This window comes from Schistocerca gregaria, chromosome 2, assembly GCF_023897955.1.
Source record: "Schistocerca gregaria isolate iqSchGreg1 chromosome 2, iqSchGreg1.2, whole genome shotgun sequence".
Taxonomy (NCBI): domain Eukaryota; kingdom Metazoa; phylum Arthropoda; class Insecta; order Orthoptera; family Acrididae; genus Schistocerca; species Schistocerca gregaria.
This window is the reverse complement of record NC_064921.1, coordinates 386,508,441-386,527,043: the sequence shown is the minus strand read 5'-3', so window position 1 is coordinate 386,527,043 and position 18,603 is coordinate 386,508,441. Positions and strand designations below refer to the sequence as shown.

The following is an 18,603-nucleotide window of genomic DNA, read 5'->3' as shown; positions in this document are numbered from 1 at the left end:
TTTAATTTGAAATATTCTTCACTTACCAGAGACATATGGGCGTATAATATCACGAAATTTCAAACATAAGAACTTTCTATTTATCATCTGCGTAGTATGTTTTCCTCAGAGAGCATAGCTTCTTCCATGCAGTTGAATGGTATAGTCTCTGAAACCTAATATCCACCTTTCAGATTATATGCATATTAGGTTTAAATTTTAGGACTCATTTCACTGAACTGTTCAGAACATTCTAACTAAAAAAAAATCAGTATCAGTTGATACTTTGAACTTGTTTCGTATCAACAATCAGATTAATTAAGCCCATTTGCTCACTTGCACAAATTTTAAGAAACCAAAGATAACATTTATTTTTTTGTTAGTGTCGATTTGAATCTCATTATAAGTTTTACTTTTTCCAGTACCACTCCTTCACCGACTCTCTTCATGAAATTTTCAAGCTAAATCAGAACACTGATGTCTTCAAATCAGTTCTTACAACTTCATAAAAGTTTTATTGGAACATAATGGATTGTGCAACTTCATAACAAGATTGAATTACAACTCTTGACATTTCAAAGTCACAAGACCGACTGAAAGTTTTACAATACAAATTATATCTCCTTTTGTTCATTGTTAAAAAATGCATAGCAAGAACTTGAAACTATTGTCATCTCCCTCTGGCTGTGAATCTGATGACGAATATGCCAGCTGACATTAACTTCTCTCTCGGATATGATGACTGCCAGTGTCTTGCTCTGCTGCTTATGAAACAAAATAAAACAACACCTATTGTGTTTAAATGCAAATGGTACCAATTAGGCAATGTAAGATTGTGAGTCACAATTACTATAAAATTGGAATTCAACATAACATATATTGTTGCTGCTGGAAAGATCAGTAATAATACAGATGAATATTTCACACCACTGCATAGTTCATACTTCGTCATAAGCAAGCTGTTTCGTGCATTGTTGTAAGTTGCAGGAATTTTATGGAATCTGGAGAATGAATTCTGTCACTAGGGTTACTAGTAAATCTTTTATTCTTGTATGTAGTATGTTGCTATGAACTTAGTGTCTGTCAGGTCTGAGTGCGTGATATTCAAACTAGATGGAAAACTTTTCGGTCACTGACCCAACAAAAATATGGTGTAGAGGTGCGCAATTAACTTGCAATGTGGTGATGATGGCGGCAGTCTTCAGTCCAAAGATTGATTTGATGTGCTCTCTGCAGTAGTCTATCCTCCCAGGCCTCTTCACATCTGCATAACTTCTGAAACCTGCATCCATTTTAACCAGTGTACTATATTTGAACATTGGTATGCTACAGTTTTTATTTTCAACACTTCCTTCCTTTTCTGTTTCCAAATCACCTGTTCCTTGATACTTTCAAGTGTGTTGTATTGACCAGTCTCTTCAGTCAGACAAGTCTTTTCTCTTGCTTTAATCGGTGTCTCTTAGTCATTTGATCAACCCTTGTGATATTCGAAATTCTTCTGTAAAACTACATTTCAAAAGCTTCTGTTCTTGTATATACTGTTCGTACCTTGTTTTACTTCTGCACAAATCTAGAGTACAGACAAATAAGTGCAGAAAATACTTCATAATACTTAAATTAATAATAGAAATTAACTTATACATCTTTTTTAGAAAATTTTTTGCATTCTGTTGCAAGCCTGCATTTTATATTTCATTGGCTGCTTACATTATCAGTTAACTTCTCACCTCAGTATCAAAGCAGGTTTACTACTCACAGTGTCTTACTTCCTAATCCAATTCCCTCAGCATCATTCAATTTAATTTGACTACATTATTTTACCCTTCTTTTACTTTTTTTGATGTTCATTGTACAAACTCTTTGTAAGATATTATTTATCATGTTCAACTCATCTTCCTAATCCTTTTACATCCCTGACGGAATCACAATATCTAGGCAAACCTCGTGGCATATTACTTTTCATACCCCATGTTAACAGAAAATGTAGAATCATAAATTTGTAGATTGATTTTTGAGATGATACACATTGTCATTATATGAGTTATTGCTCATAAGGTGTTCTCTTTAAAGCCAAGCGTTATTTCTGGCATTAATTTTTTAGTAGTAAGAGAACACATTTTGATGTGTATAAAAGGTGAAATTTTTCTTTGCAGAGAAGACCTAGAGAAGGATAATGTGGACAATCGGCGTTTCACAATGGCTGCTGCAATGGCAACAGTTATGACCAAAGTATTTATGCTTCGTGGACCACATTTAAGCCCTCTCCTGGAGAGATGCCCAACATTTGTTTCAAAAGACAAGTCACTGAAATCAAGACTGATAGGAAAGTCAAGGAAGGTAACTACCCTTTTTGGATTGACTCAGAGTATTATGCATATATGTGACATTATTGATATTTCAGACATAAATGTTTCAGATCATATACCATATGTTCATGAAATTTTTTAGAAGATTTCATATTTGTAAGTATTGTATGGTTCAGTTAAACTCCTTGGTGTAGGAAATACATTGTTCTTTAGTTTTGGTATTACATTGTCGTACCAATGACATTGAAAACATTTAGCAAAGGAGTTGATAAGCTTTGCTTATTCAGTCTCTTACAACGTTCTCCATTCATGTTTCACATGTCTATGTAGTGCAAGGGGAGCTGTTCGTATTGGATAGTTTGTGGTTTTCTGTCAGACAATGTTTTACATTTATACACTACTGCTTTTTGCAGCAACTTGGAAGCATTTGACTTGCCCTATTTGTTGTACATACACTAAGTCTGTCTGTAAAAGTAAAAGCATATTTCTGTGTTTACTGAGTTTTCTGTATTGATATGAAATGTTTGAATCTGCATCTTTTATCAACACATCTACTTTCAGTATTTATATCTTGACACACACCAAACTGTGGGCATGGAACAGCATCCATACTATTAATGATTGGTGGAAACCATCTCAGTTGTATAATTACACACTAATTTTGCTATTGTGTTAAGACAAGCTTTGTTCATTAAACATCTTCAGGTTACCTGCAATTAAACAAAAGAGAAAATTAGTCTCAAACTACAGATGACACTCACTGATAACAGCTTAACACTAAATCATCACTGAGTTATGCTTCAGTCATGATAAAAATGGTCCTGTTATCATGTGTAATTTCAAAGACGAAACCCAAAAACTGATCCTAAACGTTTTGCTGACTGCCTGGAAGAAGTACAGCAAGCACTCATGGAATGCTGCATACAGTAAACTGCCCAGACAGGACTACTCCCTGGCAGAGCCAAACATTTAAACATAGTAGTGGCCTTTGTTGAGTAAAATAGTCAACTCTTTGATCAAAATAATAGCCAGCAATGAAAAAACCATAAATGCAAAACTGATATTGGAGAGTGCACAATTAATCCAAACATATGAAAAATACAATCGAATGAAAGTTAACAACACAGTTACGCATGATAACAAGGGAACAGTTGACAGACTACATCATCATTGGAAATCTATGGCAGTAAGCGAATAAATATAAAATACAGGTACAAAATAATTATGTAAAACATATCAGGGACAGTAACTATGATCTCACAGAACAATCATAAATAATTAATGACATAGTTGCTGAAGACACAGTGTCCTTGAAAATGGAAAAGAGCTGAAGTAACCAAACAGGTGGTTATTGTTCACAGGTAATAAAAATGCAAGTGAGCAGTGTTAAATTAGTAGCAATAATATACAGTGGGAGAGAGCAAGCACCAGATTTTAACATGAAGCTGTATCGTCGTTAGTTTGTTAATGCCATACAACTTATTATGTAATTGATTGTGAAGTAATTGTGTAGAATACAATAGGACCAGGAATTGTGATCAAACACAGTGCTCTTGCATACAGAATGACAGTAGTTACAACAAACAGTGTCTTCTCATTAATTGTTTAAATAATTGAACTAGGTAGTTCTTGTGCATTGGTAATGAACTAAAAGTGAGCTGCACAGAATGTGCTACATGTTTGTACAGTAAAACAACTGATGCCCAAGCTTATACAAGGTGGCATGGACTTAGATTGATAAATTAGTGAGTAACTGGTTATGCAATCATGAATCAATTACAACATAACAACAATACAGTAAATGTGCTCACAAAAAGTGACTGAGTAGTGAATAAAGGCAGTTATAAGAAAATGTATTGTCATTGAAAATGTGGAAAGATAAAATAACTAAACTGGCTAGTGTGTCATGCATGGACAATTAAAATTTAGCTGTGTGAGACTTGCTACTGTTATGTACAAGCACAGAATGTATGAAGGGTAATAACCACTACGCAGTTAATCTAAACACTGGAAAAACAGGTATTAACGTAAGTTTAGAAGACAACTGTGCACAATAAGAATGGGACAGGTGACATTGCTTACACCAAACTGTGTCATCATAATCACATTATTCCACATAATGGTGATGCAACCATCAGCTAATGTTTTTACATCAATATCTTTTATTTTATCATTGACTTACTATCTATTTAATGATGATATAGCTTTGTGCAACCACTTGTTATTTCTTCTTTTATTGCACGTAGTAGTAGCAAATATAACGCAGGTAGATTTTAGTTGTCAACACGAAACTGAAATTATCCAGTTTAGTTATTTTTGCTTTCTACATTTTCAGTGACAACTTGATGTTTTTTTGTAATCACTTTTATTCATTGCTCATGGTTGCTTATGTGAAAATATTTACTGTCTTTTAGTATGTGATACACAATTACTTCATAATCATTGGTGTAATCACTTACTCACTGTTCCATCTGTCTAATAGTGCTGCATCTTTGTGTAAGTTTTAGTATGTGTTCTTTTATTGTATAGATGCATGCTGAATTCAGCACAACCCTCTTTTATTTTGTTAGTAACACACAAAAACTAAGCATTTGGTATTTTTAATTCTTTTACATGTTCAGGGATGACACATTATGTCATAATTCCTGTAGTCTATATTCATGGTCATGATCAATTCAATTTTGAAAAAGAATAGCAGCTTAGGATTGTTACAACCTGAATGTGATGACATGAAAACTTATTATATATTGCTTAAATATGATTAGTTTACTCTGCCTGTAGGTCGAGCAATGTATCCATTGACGAAAGAGGAAAAAAAAATGGGCAAGGAAGGGGTAAAAGGAAATTTATTTTTAGTATTGTAGCAGTGTTTAGGGTTATTATCTGTGCAGCCTATCAATGATGTGCTGTTTAAAATATAACTGGTCAGTATAGTCTGTACAGAACGAAAATGGACTTATTTTGAAAAAGAAGGTGACGTTGATGCTTTCAAATGTTATTGAGTTTATTAGAAATTTGCCACTTGAGGCTCAGTTGATTTCTGCTTCGTTAAATATTTCATGCAGGGATTGTGGGAATAAAGTATGACAGTGTATGCTGCTTGAGAGGCATGCTAATTTTTCTCTCACTTCATCCACAAATAGAATAGATGGGAGTAGTCCAATTTTAGTAATATGTAGCCTCTGACATAAACAGCAGTGTTTGCACAATGTATATGGAGATTGTAAACAACCTAAAACTTCAGTCTAAAGTGAAAGTGAGAAATTTTCATGAGTACTATTCATTGTTATGAAGGTAGAGCATTTCAGTTACTGTTTTCAGTTTTACACAGTTTCGTATTTTGTTAAGTTGCTAATCTGTAAACTTGATCATTTAATTGGTGTCAGAACCTTCATTTGTGTTTGTGATTGTTTTTATTTGTTGTTTCATTTTAGTATGCCAATGCAATAATGTTTTCCTCACCTTGCAGTTGACAATCAGAGGACATCACTTTGTTGCTCACCAGTATTACACTGTTACACGATGTAATGCATGTGATAATATCATTGGAGGTATTGGTCCCCAGGGTTACCAGTGTACAGGTAAGAGCATTAGGCACTAAACATCCTACATTGTAATTTCATTCGATTGTTTGATTCATTTATTGATATACTACTTATTTCTGCTAAACATGTTCGCTTCATACATTCTTCTAACTATCTGCCATGTTCGTATTTAAAGATCTATTTTGTTGTTGAGAGAGTTATCCATACATACCTGATTTTCACATACATTTCGAGTAATTCAACAGGACATTTACACACTAATATTATTTTACGTGGTTTGGTAGTTGTTGCAGAAATGTAGAGAGAGAGAGAGAGAGAGAGAGAGAGAGAGAGAGAGAGAGAGAGAGAGATCAGTACCACATTTTGGAGGACTATTAAAATGGAATTAAATAAAGAGTATAAAAAAATTATTTCACATACAGAAAGTATTTACCACAAATTGTGGTCATCTCTGAGATCCCTTATTTCACTTCGTTTATTTATGATCTTTCTATGTCATCCCCTTCATGGGAGTACAGTTCTCTTATGCGGTGTTTTACATTGCAATAAAGAAGTCTTTACTGTTAAAATATGTGGTTGCATTAATTGTGTGTAAAGACAATACTGGTTGCTCCTTTGTTTCTTGTAGTTTTGTAACTGCTTTTTCTATTTCTGTCCTTATTGCTAATCTGATTCAAAGGTATAAGTATTATTACTGCTGTTTGAGTCCATGCTGGTACTTGTATGATCCGATGCATTTGTAATGCACTTATAAGAAATGGCACAAAATAGTTCACACACAGTCAGTTTTGCCGTCTTATCTACAAGCACTGCAAATTATAATCATCACCAATATTTTCACTGCAAAATGTGATCACCACCAGTATTTTGGAGAGAGAGAGAGAGAGAGAGAGAGAGAGAGCGAGCACTGGTGAATGCATGTGTGCATTGTGCAAAATACCACCTCCCGCATCCAGCCATCCTGATTTAGGTTTTCCATGATTTCCCTAAATCGCTCCAGGAAAATGCCGGGATGGTTCCTTTGGAAGGACCCGGCTGACTTCCCCCTTTCTCGTCCTTCACTAATCCGATGAGACTGAGGCTGGTTTTCCATCTCCAGCATTCAGACACAATATTTTCATTAACTGCTATGAACACTCCCTTTCTATGGCATCTCACCTGCCTTTTAAATAAACATTCCATACATTGTTAAATATTTTGGGACTTTCTGCTTCGGGTTTCATCCAACTCTTAGTTATAAGTATAGTTTGAGTGTGAGAGCCTTCATGGAGGGTGGCAATTTCAAGAATTACATTAAGAATACTTTGATGATTTACTGTAAAAATTTTGAAATGTGATGTGTGTTCACTGTATATGTAATCTGATTTCATTCCCTGTATATTAACTTGTGAGCATTCATCATAGGACCTGAAATTTTTATCAGGAGGAATTTCACAGTATCAATGGATCCTATGTTTGGGAGCCTCTACTCGACTCTCCACCAAAGGACCCTTGTCAATTCTGGGTGTGACACTGTCAATTGTGAACTCCGCTTGCACCCTGTGAGTTGAGACCAGCTGACTTCACTACTTCTCCTAGCCCCTTGTATGAACTGAGGGTGGCCTCAGAACCCATGCAAATGCTATCATTGATGGCAACATGAGCCACAACTTGCATATGACTGCACCCTGCACTTTGCACCTTGCACCCTCAATACCCACAGGCAGTGCCTCCTCTACATCTTGTATGAACCATCCTCACGTAGATACGGAGCCTATTTTCCAGCCTCAGACGCTATTTTCCTAAAGATCTCCGTTATGTGCCTAACATTGAAGCTCCTGATAACCAGCAACAAGTCCCCCCCCCCCCCCCTACCCCCCTCCCACCACCACCACCACCACCACCACCACCACCACCACTACCACTACCACTACCACTACCACTCCTCTCACCACCATATGCCCGCTTCTTGGGCCCTACTGAAGGATCAGCCAGTTGTCCATTCACAGGGTAAATGGGCTAGGCCAGATGGTCAGCCCCCACATTGACTCTCCTCTTTGAGTGATGTTAACACATTACAAGCTGCTGCTGTATCTGAGATGAGTGTGTGTGCTCTGTGTTAGATACACTGGAAGGTGCCTTAGCAGCAGAGCTCATGGGCAAAACAAGCGATATCTGTGGTGTTACATGTGGTGCACCAGTTTGTCCACTTCCACTACACCCTAAGGCAACAGCTTGAAGATAGCTGACAGTGGCCAATAGCATCTTCAGTTGTTCGTGAACTATGGCCAGCCACTGAGACTGTAACTGCCATAGTTCACTGCAAGCTGGCAGACACAAACAAAGAATCTTGGCAGACCATGAGCAGAGGTTGGCACCTGACAAGGAAATGGATGGTTACTTTGCTGCATTCAAAAATGTGAGACTGCAGCACTACAGGCAGCACTGAGCTACACTAAAAAAACTGCAAGCTTCAAAGAAATAAAACAACAAATAAAAATGAGCTCTCTTGTCTTTTACACACAGAATTTTACTACCAAACTCCCTGAGAACACAAAAATAAGCTTCTAAAATGCACTAAGGCTGCCACTGAGACTAATTCACTGAGTGATGGTAGACAAAGAGATGCAGACATGTTTGTGGTTCATGGGTGCACTTGTTATGTGTTGCAGCAGTGGCCCTTCTTATACGTGTATTGGCAATCTGGGCTTATTTAAGTAAGATAATTATGTACAATTAGAGTAAACTCTTATCTGAAGTCTGTTATGCTCAATTAAAAATACATTAATTATGTTTCAGATTGCTCGTACAATATACACCGTAATTGTGTTAGAGATTTTGAGGAACATTGTCCAGGGCCTGCACCTAAGAAGGATAAAACGAATGACCGGATAAGCAAAGTTATGGAGATAATCAGGACTGGGAGAGAAACAAAACGAAAACCAAGTTCAATTAATTCAGCCCACAGTAAGTAGTGTTGAACATACAAACTATATTTTTCACTCTTTTTTTCCTGTCACAATATTTTGTTGCTGTAAAGTTTTGTTTCAAAAATAGATGAACACACTGAAAAACAATGATATATTGAAGATCGTAGATTCCTACAATGACTCTTTGGCATGCCTTTGAAGTTATATGATCAATTACCAGGTAATTGTTACAACAAAAATGAGAGGAATGAGTTATTTCATAAATGAAATTTTGATCTCGTGTTAATCAGTTATAATGCTGGCCTTTATTTTATTTTTAATTTTTTGAATGGGACAAACAAATTTCTTCTTTCTTGTCTCTGTAAGTGCATAGAATATGAACAGTTAGAAACTGTCTTCACTTACGCTAACCTTCAGAATGAAATTAGTAACTAGATACACATTTCATTGTGCTCAATATGTTCTGTTCATCAGTTACAGCTTCATTTAGGTGAGTGTTGATGTTTCTTATACTGTAACAGAATTAAACCATTCATGTGTTTGTTTCCTACTAACAATTTGTATTTAAAGGCCCTTGCCACCATTGACTAGCATGGATTTCCTCTTTTTTACAATCCATATTTATGCTCATTTTATGTGTAATTTCCTTAGTACTTCATTGTTGTGAATGCACATTACCAATACCAAAGCTTTCCTTGTGATGAAAATTTTACAAATACATTGGCAATTTGATGTGCAGTTACATAAAGTTAATCGCTGTAACAGTGTCATGTACACTAAACTCTTGCTAATCTGGTCCTCCATAGACTGGTCTCTGTGACCCAGTACATGTGGCCCCTAGTTGCTCAAGCCGAAATGGCATGTGCGTAACAATGAAATGTCATTTGCTGCAATGCTGTTAGTTAATTACAAGGTTGAACATTGCTATACATTTTTGGAATTGTGGCTTTCTTTACAGTTCAGTATCATGGCTTCTGCAAAAGAATCATGTTATCCCAGGCCTCAAGCAAGCCACTACTACTGAGTACAGTGTTGGACAAGCAGCTATTTATAACATCAAAAAGAAAGATGTTATTTGACAGTAAACAACCCAAATGAAGAGCGAGTTGGAAAACAGAAGGTTATGCGAAAGAGTGAGAATAGAGAACTTGGCATAACTCTTTACAGATGGTCCATAAAACAATGCAGTAAAGAATGCCCACTCAGTGGCCCCATGGCAAAGGAAAACGCTGTTGCATTCAATAGACAACTTGGCAGCAGCAAGGTAGGGTTGGCTATCAAACAGGAAAACATGACAAGGCATGCAGGAGCTGACAGTCAGTGGAGAAAGTCGCTGATCTAATGAAAAAGATGCAGAAGAGTTTGTAAAGAGCATACAGAAGGTAATAGAGGAAAAATATTTTTTTGCTGATGCCTTGTATACTGCTGATGAAATTGATCTCTTTTAGAAAATTCCTCCTTCAAAAGGAACCCAAAAAACAAGAAGAAAGCTCATGGGTGCAAACATTAGAAATAGCACATAATGTGAATGTCACATTGTAATGCAAATGGGAGTCATAAACTACCATTCATGGTGATAGGGAATTCTCCATTTTTCACATTGTTTTCAAAATGGCAAGAAAGAGCTGAAGAAGAAAAAAAAGCTTCCAATGGAAGCTATACCTATAATTGACAGTGCTCCCAGTTATCATCCTGATGTGGCTCTAAAGTACGATGTATACAAGCCTCTTTCTTCCATCTGATGTGATAATCCTGATTCAGGCAATGGGCCAGGAAATTTTGGACTCAATTAAACGTCATTATCAACACTTCTTGTCTCCTTTCTGAATGAATGTGGAAACAACACTGCTGGAGCTATATTGAAGGTATGGAAAGCAATCAATTTACTTGGTGTTGTTTTCCTGACAGAAGAAGCATATTGTAAAATGGAGGAAGCTACCATAATGAAGAGCTGGAGAAAAGTGTGCCATTCTGACACTTTGTACAGTGACATGTTTCAAAAACTTCCAGGAGTAGTAGAAATTGAAGAAGAAGATTTTGCTAAGTGGCTGAATGACTGTGGAACAAACCAAACTTTATCGAATGAAGAAATAATCAAAAGAATGCAGGAAAGTAATGAGGAAAGTGAGGAAGGAAAGGGCACAGGAAGAGAGAGGATAAAGATTTTTCACAGTGCTGGTGCTGAAGCTGCAGACATCATCGTGGAGTACATTATGCAACAATAAGATACCTGCAGTACCAGTGTAATGTTTATAAAGTGGTTGCATGGTAAAGTATGCCGCTGTTGCGTAACATCATTGTGACACCTAAGAATTTGGGACGTGTATCGTAATGAGGGATACCACTTTATGTAAAAACACTCAGGGGCTATGTTTTGTGTGAAAATGAATGCATCTTTGGATTTTATAAAGTATAGTCCCTACATATGTAAACTAAATTTCAGGCACACTCTATAATCTGGCACTTCGGCCAACCTAGCACCCAACTGTGCAAGTAATGGCTGGATTAGCGAGTGTCTAGTGTATTAAAATATGAGTTACTACATCATTACATTGATTTGAAAGATACAATAGTGTTTTTGTTACTAACAGATAAAGTACTTCATACAGAACTAAAGGTTTTAACTTTGGATGATCATTAAACCTAAGTGCTGGATTCGTTTACGTATTTGCAATGGTTGCATGTTTTGGAATTGAATAATTACATTAATACACCAATATTCCAATTTAAATCAGTTAGATAATTGTTATTGGTAATGTAAATGTTAATACAGAAGTGACTGCACTGATATATGAGACTGTAAGTTGTCTATAATGAAAGGATACAATACCAATATAGGTATTGTAAACATCTGTTGACTTAACGGTAACATGGTGTTCATATATTCAGAATGTGTGATTCCATCGTGCTACATTACGAGTGACTGGAGACATCACTTTGCATTGTTGCAAGCAAAAAATTTTCAGAACTTAAGAAATATTCAGGTTTTTCATCAAAAATCTTTATTTCTGTGACTCATTTTGCAGGTTTAGTTGTATTATTGGAAAGTGAATAGAACGATTTCTCACTCAGTATGAATGGTTGGAAGTATGCACATGAGGCGGTGGCAAAGGGTAACAGTAAAAAAATCTTCAGAAATTAATTTAATGTAATATCAGTAACTGCCACTTTTTTAATCTTACTTGAATGATTAAATTGGTGAGAAGCAGTACCATATTAGTGTCAAGTACTGTGCCTTCTTGGACAGAATGAACAAATAAATAGGAACTTTAATTCTCAGTATTTCAAAGTATAATTGTTAGGACCAGCAGCAGCTAGATAGCAGTTGCAGAATTTCGTCGTGAATATTGTTGTTTTTAAATTTACACTGCTACATGGAAAAGATTACATTGAGTCAGATATGAAGTAAACTGCTACTAAATATGAGTTTACAATGTACTTTTGCAAAATCTGCTTGCCAGGTACCTGAACATCAAAATATACTTAGCTAAAAGGGCACACTCATATAAATATCATAGTTGCAATCAACAAACATCTAGAAACTTAAGATTTGAAATCTTGGTGAAATTACAGAGGAAAACAAGGATGTAATAACTGTTTTTGAGAACTGTATGCTTCTCAGACCCACAGAAGATGCTGAGTACTGTATATTTTGGAGTCAAGATATAAAGATCCGTAAGTCAGCAGTTGAAAATGCACATTATAGTAGATTTCAATTCATTAGAACAATTGGCTTGATTGGAAGCAATTTGTGATTGGTTGAAGAGAAGGTGGAGAGTGGACAATTAAGATGTGTGGTGTTGGGGAAATAATTTGATCAATAAAAATACCACCATAAGGAAGCAAAGAGTGATAAATAAAATAAGTATTGAGGAAGTAGAATTTGATTATCAGAAGACAGAAAAGGGAAGGGTATGAGGGAGCAATTGGTGGAGGTTTCTTACGTGCGATCTTGTATTACTACTTTGTTTTTACATCATGTGCTGAAATATGAGTATTCATTGTCAGAACAATTAACTCATTAAGATTTCTACTGACTTACTCATGCACACCATGTTGAACCCTGTAATTATGAGTGCAGTTTTATTAACAAAATACACAGAACAGTAGAGGCACACAATTAATGCAAATACATCTTAATTTGATGTGATGCAAATAAGATGCAGCCAGCCAGAAACAGAGTCCATACAAAATCCATAATCTAAGCCAAAGCTGTCGACAGCTAATGGTGGTGAATTGAATATTCCATGCAAGTGACCACATGAGACAGTGGTCACTCTGAACTGTGGGAGCACAGTTATTGAAAGACTGTTGTCACAGAGTCCCATAGGTGTTGTGACATGCTCAGGGCCACTTCTGAGAGCACCGGTCATGCTTACAGATTGCAGTATCACAGTATCACCAGTGGTGAGAGCTGTAAGTAACGGTCAATCTCCGACAGCTGTGATAGCTCCATGTTGCTGTCACAGTCAGTTACTGCTTCCCCCTCCTCCCCCGAGAGATAGCACAAAGGGCAGAATCAGCCCTATTAGTACTGGCTCCACCACCTGAGACATGGTGGTGTTGCTGCTAGAGTTAGGTCTGTGGATGTCACTGCTGTAGCTAGATCGGAGGGTACTGCTGCGGTAGCTGGATCCAGGAAGGTCTGAATTATGACCTTGATGGCCTAAGGCTGGATTAGGTGCAGGTACAGTGGGTCCCCACCACTTGTGGAAGGCAAGTCTGCTACAACTGGAATTGCAAAATATAAATTTAAGTATGCTGGAGCCCAGTCCAATGCCATTGATTTAGAAGTGGTTACAGTCAGAAGAGCCATAGCAACAGGTTGTGAGAGCAGAATGAGGAGAATCCAAAGCTGTCCCTCATGAAGCAGTTTGGCCAGGCTCTTCCCTGCAATTGCTGTAGCTGAGAAGTAGGTAAGGGTGTTTTCTCATGGTACCGTCCGTTTTTACCGTCCGTTTTGCATCCCGATTAGATTGGATTCAAAGTGGTGCCATGAGAAGATGTGACATCCCTTGTTGCTCACAGAAGCGGCAGAACTGGGTGGAAGCAAACTGGAGACCATTTCTAAAACAGTGGACTTCAGAAGGTTCTCGGTAGCAAAGATTTACAAAAGGGCCATGATCATGTTCATCGTTGTCATGGACCACTTGGGGTGACATACAGAAATTTGGAGTATGAGTCCACCTCAGTGAGCCACATCTTATCAAATAAAGGTCATGTGGAGTTAATGCGGAGATGCTCTCATTGGCCTAACAGGGGCCAGAGCGAGAGTGCCCTGGGTGGTGCAGAAAGGTTCTGAGCATAAGTGGTACAGGATTGAACTATGGTTACTATATCCTTGTCAACAAATGGCCAATATTTGTGATGGTGCGCCAGATGTTTTGTGTGGAATATGCCCCAGTGACCAGCATATAGGAACACAAGCACTCTGACATGCAGAGTTGAAAGACTGACAAGCCTATGCTGTTAGTGTTCCATTTTCAGAATGAGAACACCATCTCAGAACCAGGAGTGTTTTGAGTGGACTGTGCACCGTCAAGGATAAATGCTGAAGCCATCCTCATTTAATCCATTTGGCAACTCTACAGACAGTAGAGTCTGCCCTCATCTGTGTCATGACCATTGCATGTTGAGAGCAAAATTGTAAAGGGCTAGCGATGAATCAGAATCCAGCTGAAACATGACAATCCGGGCATGCTGGAAACATCATCAGGGAATCGGCATTGGCTTGTTGGCTTGTAGGTGATTACAGTATGTGCTGATAACAAAAATGCCCACCATTGCAGCTATAGTGCTTTTCTCTACAGGAGACTGGAATGTGGACCAGTCAATGCTTATGGTCTGTTAGCATCTGGAATTTTACACTGTAAATATAAGTAGAAATTTCTTAACCGCGTAAATGATAGCCAGTTATTTTTTTCAATCGTAGAGTAGTTCCATTGGACAGAGTTTAGAGTCTTTGAAATGAACAGGATGTGCAAAATTACCAGCTCTCTTATTGGATAGCACCCTGTCCACCCCATGCTGCGAGGCATCTGTGACAAGAAGAAGAGGCTGTCATGGTGAAAATGGGATGAGATGTAGTGCCAGGTAGAACTTGCTTAAGTGTGAGAAAAGCTCATAAGACTAATCAAATTTAGCTCCTTTCAGTCGCAAGATGTTGAGTGGGTGGACTACTTTTGCTACATTGGGAACAAGAAGACAATAGTAGTTGATTTTTTTTCTATAGAGGATTGCAGATCCTTGAGATTATGGGGTCTGGGCATGTTTTATGTGGCATACACATGCTGCTTGGTAGGACAGATGTCCACTAGTTGATCAGAAACCAAAGTATTCAATGGATTGCTGAAAAAATTTTCACTTTGGGTGTTACATTTGAAGATGGAATAATGACAGTATTATCAAAAGGATAGATTGCTATTCACCATATAGCAAAGATGGTGAGTTGCAGATAGGCACAACAAAAAGACTGTAAAACAAGTAAGCTGTTGACCAAACAGGCCTTCATCTGAATTAGGATACACAAGCACGCGTCCCCCCCCCCCCCCCCCCCCCCCCCCCCCCCCACACACACACACACACACACACACGACCTCAGTCTTGGCAGCCTGAAACTGAGTTTGTGTGCCTGCTTGTGTATTCTAATTCAGATGAAGGCCTGTTTGGTGAACAGCTTACTTGTTTTACAGTCTTTTTGTTGTGCCTCTCTGCGACTTGTCATCTCCACTATATGGTGGGTAGCTATCTATCCTTTTCAAAATATTGTCATCCAGATAATTGTTGCACAAAGGAATGTCCTGTACAATTCTGTTCCAGATAGTGCTGGAATACTGCCAGGTACAGGAAGTGCTGGGTGGTTATAATGAAAGTGCAGCTATTCGTGAAGGTCCAGTCTGGGTTGTAATTGTCTTATGGCTCTGATTTACACACAAACAAAAATAGTTGCAATTTTGACTACCAGGTGCAAATCTGCAGGTGTGAATGCGAGAAAGATGTATAGAAACGATCCACATATAATTAATTAGAGTGGGACATGGGCACAATAGGTCAACCAAGTAGAGAAACAAAATGTTGATTCTATTATTAACCAACACGTAAACAATTTGTTCAATATGAGCACCAGAGATGTTGATGAGGTACTACAACTGTAAAATAATGTAGTCAGCAGTTACTTGCAGCAGTTCCATTGGAATCCAAACAACATGATCCTGTATACTAGCTTTCCCTAGTTACAGACAGAACATGTCCATGGTAAAAGTATTGTTTTAGATACCATCAGAGCTAAAATTCACTTGGAATCAGATCAAGTGATCTTACACGTCATGCATAAGGAAAACCTCTGGAGGTTACACCATTCTGAAACGTTGCATAATGCAGATCATTCACTGGGCGAGCAACAGCAGGTGTTGGTCCATCTTCCGTGAAAACAAGAATTGCGCTATTCCGAAGCTGTATAAGGTTGTCTCAATAATGCGCAGACTTCACAGTACAACTGACAGGCTCTCTTGTTGTATTCTCTTTAAAGAAGAATGGACCGACAATAAAAGTGTTTGTGAATCCTCACTACACAGTCTCATATGGCAAGTGAAATTGGTCTTTGTGCTCAAGACATGATTTAACAGTACCCCAGATTTGGCAGTTGTGTGTGCTACTGCAAAAGTCATGTAAAATGTGCCTCGTCACTGCATAGAATATTGCCCAGCCACATCTCATCAGCAATCCATGCCGCCTCGTCACTGCATAGAATATTGCCCAGCCACATCTCATCAGCAATCCGTGCCACAAACTGAAGAGCGAACTTAGAACATTTCTGCGGTCCATGAGGTTACAGTTGCTACACTGTCTGGATCTTGTACAGATACCAGTGTAGAATAGGCCACATACTTTCCTTACTGTTTAGCACAGGATAGACAATTCTCATGACACTGCACAACCACTAGCACTACCGGAGCATATGCCGCATGGTCAGTTACAGCAACAGCAACCTCATCAATAACTTCGAACAGGATAGGAAGCTTTCCTCTTCCAGATGCCACACCAAGCTCCCCTGTGTTTTCGAATTTCCTTATCATCTTCTTTAAACCGTTTAATGAAATTGGGCCTGTCTTCAGACCTTTTAGTCAGTGATGCATTTTCAGTGAAGCACTGTAATTGCTGCTGTTCACACACAACAGTTTCATTAACAGCTCTCTTTTTCTTGATAGCTGTACTGTTCACTCACGTTATGTCTTGTCAAATGACAGTGTGGATGTCATACCATCATACAAACAGTATACAGTGTCAGATTTGCGCCTGGATGTCAAAATTTGAACTTTTTTTTTCAGTGTAAATCGGTTCTGCATTAACACATTAGCAAATCAAGTTTTGCTGCCATATGGCAATTACAGCCCACACTGGACCTTTGTGAGAGCTGCACGTTAATTACAACCACCTGGTATCGAAGAGCTGCCGGTCATACTGGTAGAGAGGCCAAAGTACCTGCAAGTAAACCTCCAATAATTTAACATTAATGTAACAGTCACCATTGTATAACAGTCTTCTGGGCACCCAATTGGAAAAGCATGACAAACTCCTTGGTATTAGTGGCTTTAAAATCACCATATATCAGTGAGAGCTATCGAGTTTTTTTACTATTACATGGAGAAAGACCCACTGGTTACACGGAGAAAGGCCCACTGGTCACATGGAGAAAGGCCCATTGGCTTGATGAGACAGATTTCAGTGTTCTCCAGTCTGTCCAATTCCAGTTTAACTGTGTTGTGTAGGATGTGTGGGATCTGGTGCATCCTTGAGAAGCAAAGCATGGATACGTGTTTTAAATGAATTTTTCCTTCCACGTCCATAGCCCTACCTAACCCAGGAGTGAACAGATCAGAATATGAAGCAGTTACATCTTGTATGCCTTGGAATGGAATCTCAGTTGACACCATACACATATTTTCCAAAACGGAAAACAAATGTATCCAATCCAAATATGTTTTCCATACTACCGGAATTAATGTCTAAGATTGAAAATTTCCTTGAAAGGTTTTTATGAGAGACTTCTGTAGTAAAAAAGTCTTTTATGTGTATTTCATGACTGCTATATGTAGTGATAATCATATGAAATGGTTTTTGTGTAGGGGAACATAACACAACGTAGGTAGCTCTATTTATGATAGAAGAGAATGCGCCAGTATCAAGTAGAAAAGTGACATCAAAGCAATTCACTTGTAGTGTAAATAATGTTTTTACAGGTTTATACATTTCTGGGTGAGTTAAAATTTCAGTAGTGTGCACTGTTTCACTAGGCATATGTGAATTAGATCTATCAGAGGAGGAAATGGTAGAACAGGGATTCCACCCAGAATGCTTCATTATACCCTTGCTGCTGTGTACAAACAACTGACACACACTGGTAGTGTGACCTTGAATGCTGTATGAAAAACGAGTGGCTTACTAATGTTGGTAGCATGAGTAATGAGGGTAGCATATTGTGCTTAGGGAAACGACATTGGTAGGGACTAACAGGTTTACAGGAGTGGTCCATGTGTGCCTAAAATTTCCTAGTGTGCTTGTGAGAAGTTTTTTCCAACTGAACCTGTGGGGACTGCAGATACTGCAGACTTAGCTTCCCACCGGTTTTCAGTTTCCTCTGGGAATTTGAAAGCCTGAGCAATTTGAAGGACCTTGCCTAAGAAAAGATGCAAATACCATAAAGCCTGTTCGCGCACTTCCTTATCGGGCAAATATTAATGAAGCAAGTCCCAAGTCATGGAGTAGGCATACACTGTGCAATGTGTGTTGTCTGAGCACACACAGTCACAACTGTGACTAAGACCCTGAAAATCAGTGACCCAGTCTTTATAGGTTTCTGACTGT

The 18,603-nt window shown here is 38.0% G+C and overlaps 1 protein-coding gene across 7 annotated transcripts in view; it reads left to right on the top strand.

The window, feature by feature from the left end:
- The window catches only part of LOC126320879 (rho guanine nucleotide exchange factor 12), a 1,029,890-nt gene that overhangs the window by 435,611 nt on the left and 575,676 nt on the right, over positions 1 to 18,603 (top strand). For all 7 annotated transcript variants that reach the window (XM_049994132.1, XM_049994128.1, XM_049994129.1 and 4 more), the window contains 3 exons: positions 2,133 to 2,316; positions 5,755 to 5,866; positions 8,609 to 8,776. In XM_049994132.1, the coding sequence (XP_049850089.1) occupies positions 2,133 to 2,316; positions 5,755 to 5,866; positions 8,609 to 8,776 (464 nt within the window). The remainder of the gene's footprint in view (positions 1 to 2,132; positions 2,317 to 5,754; positions 5,867 to 8,608; positions 8,777 to 18,603) is intronic.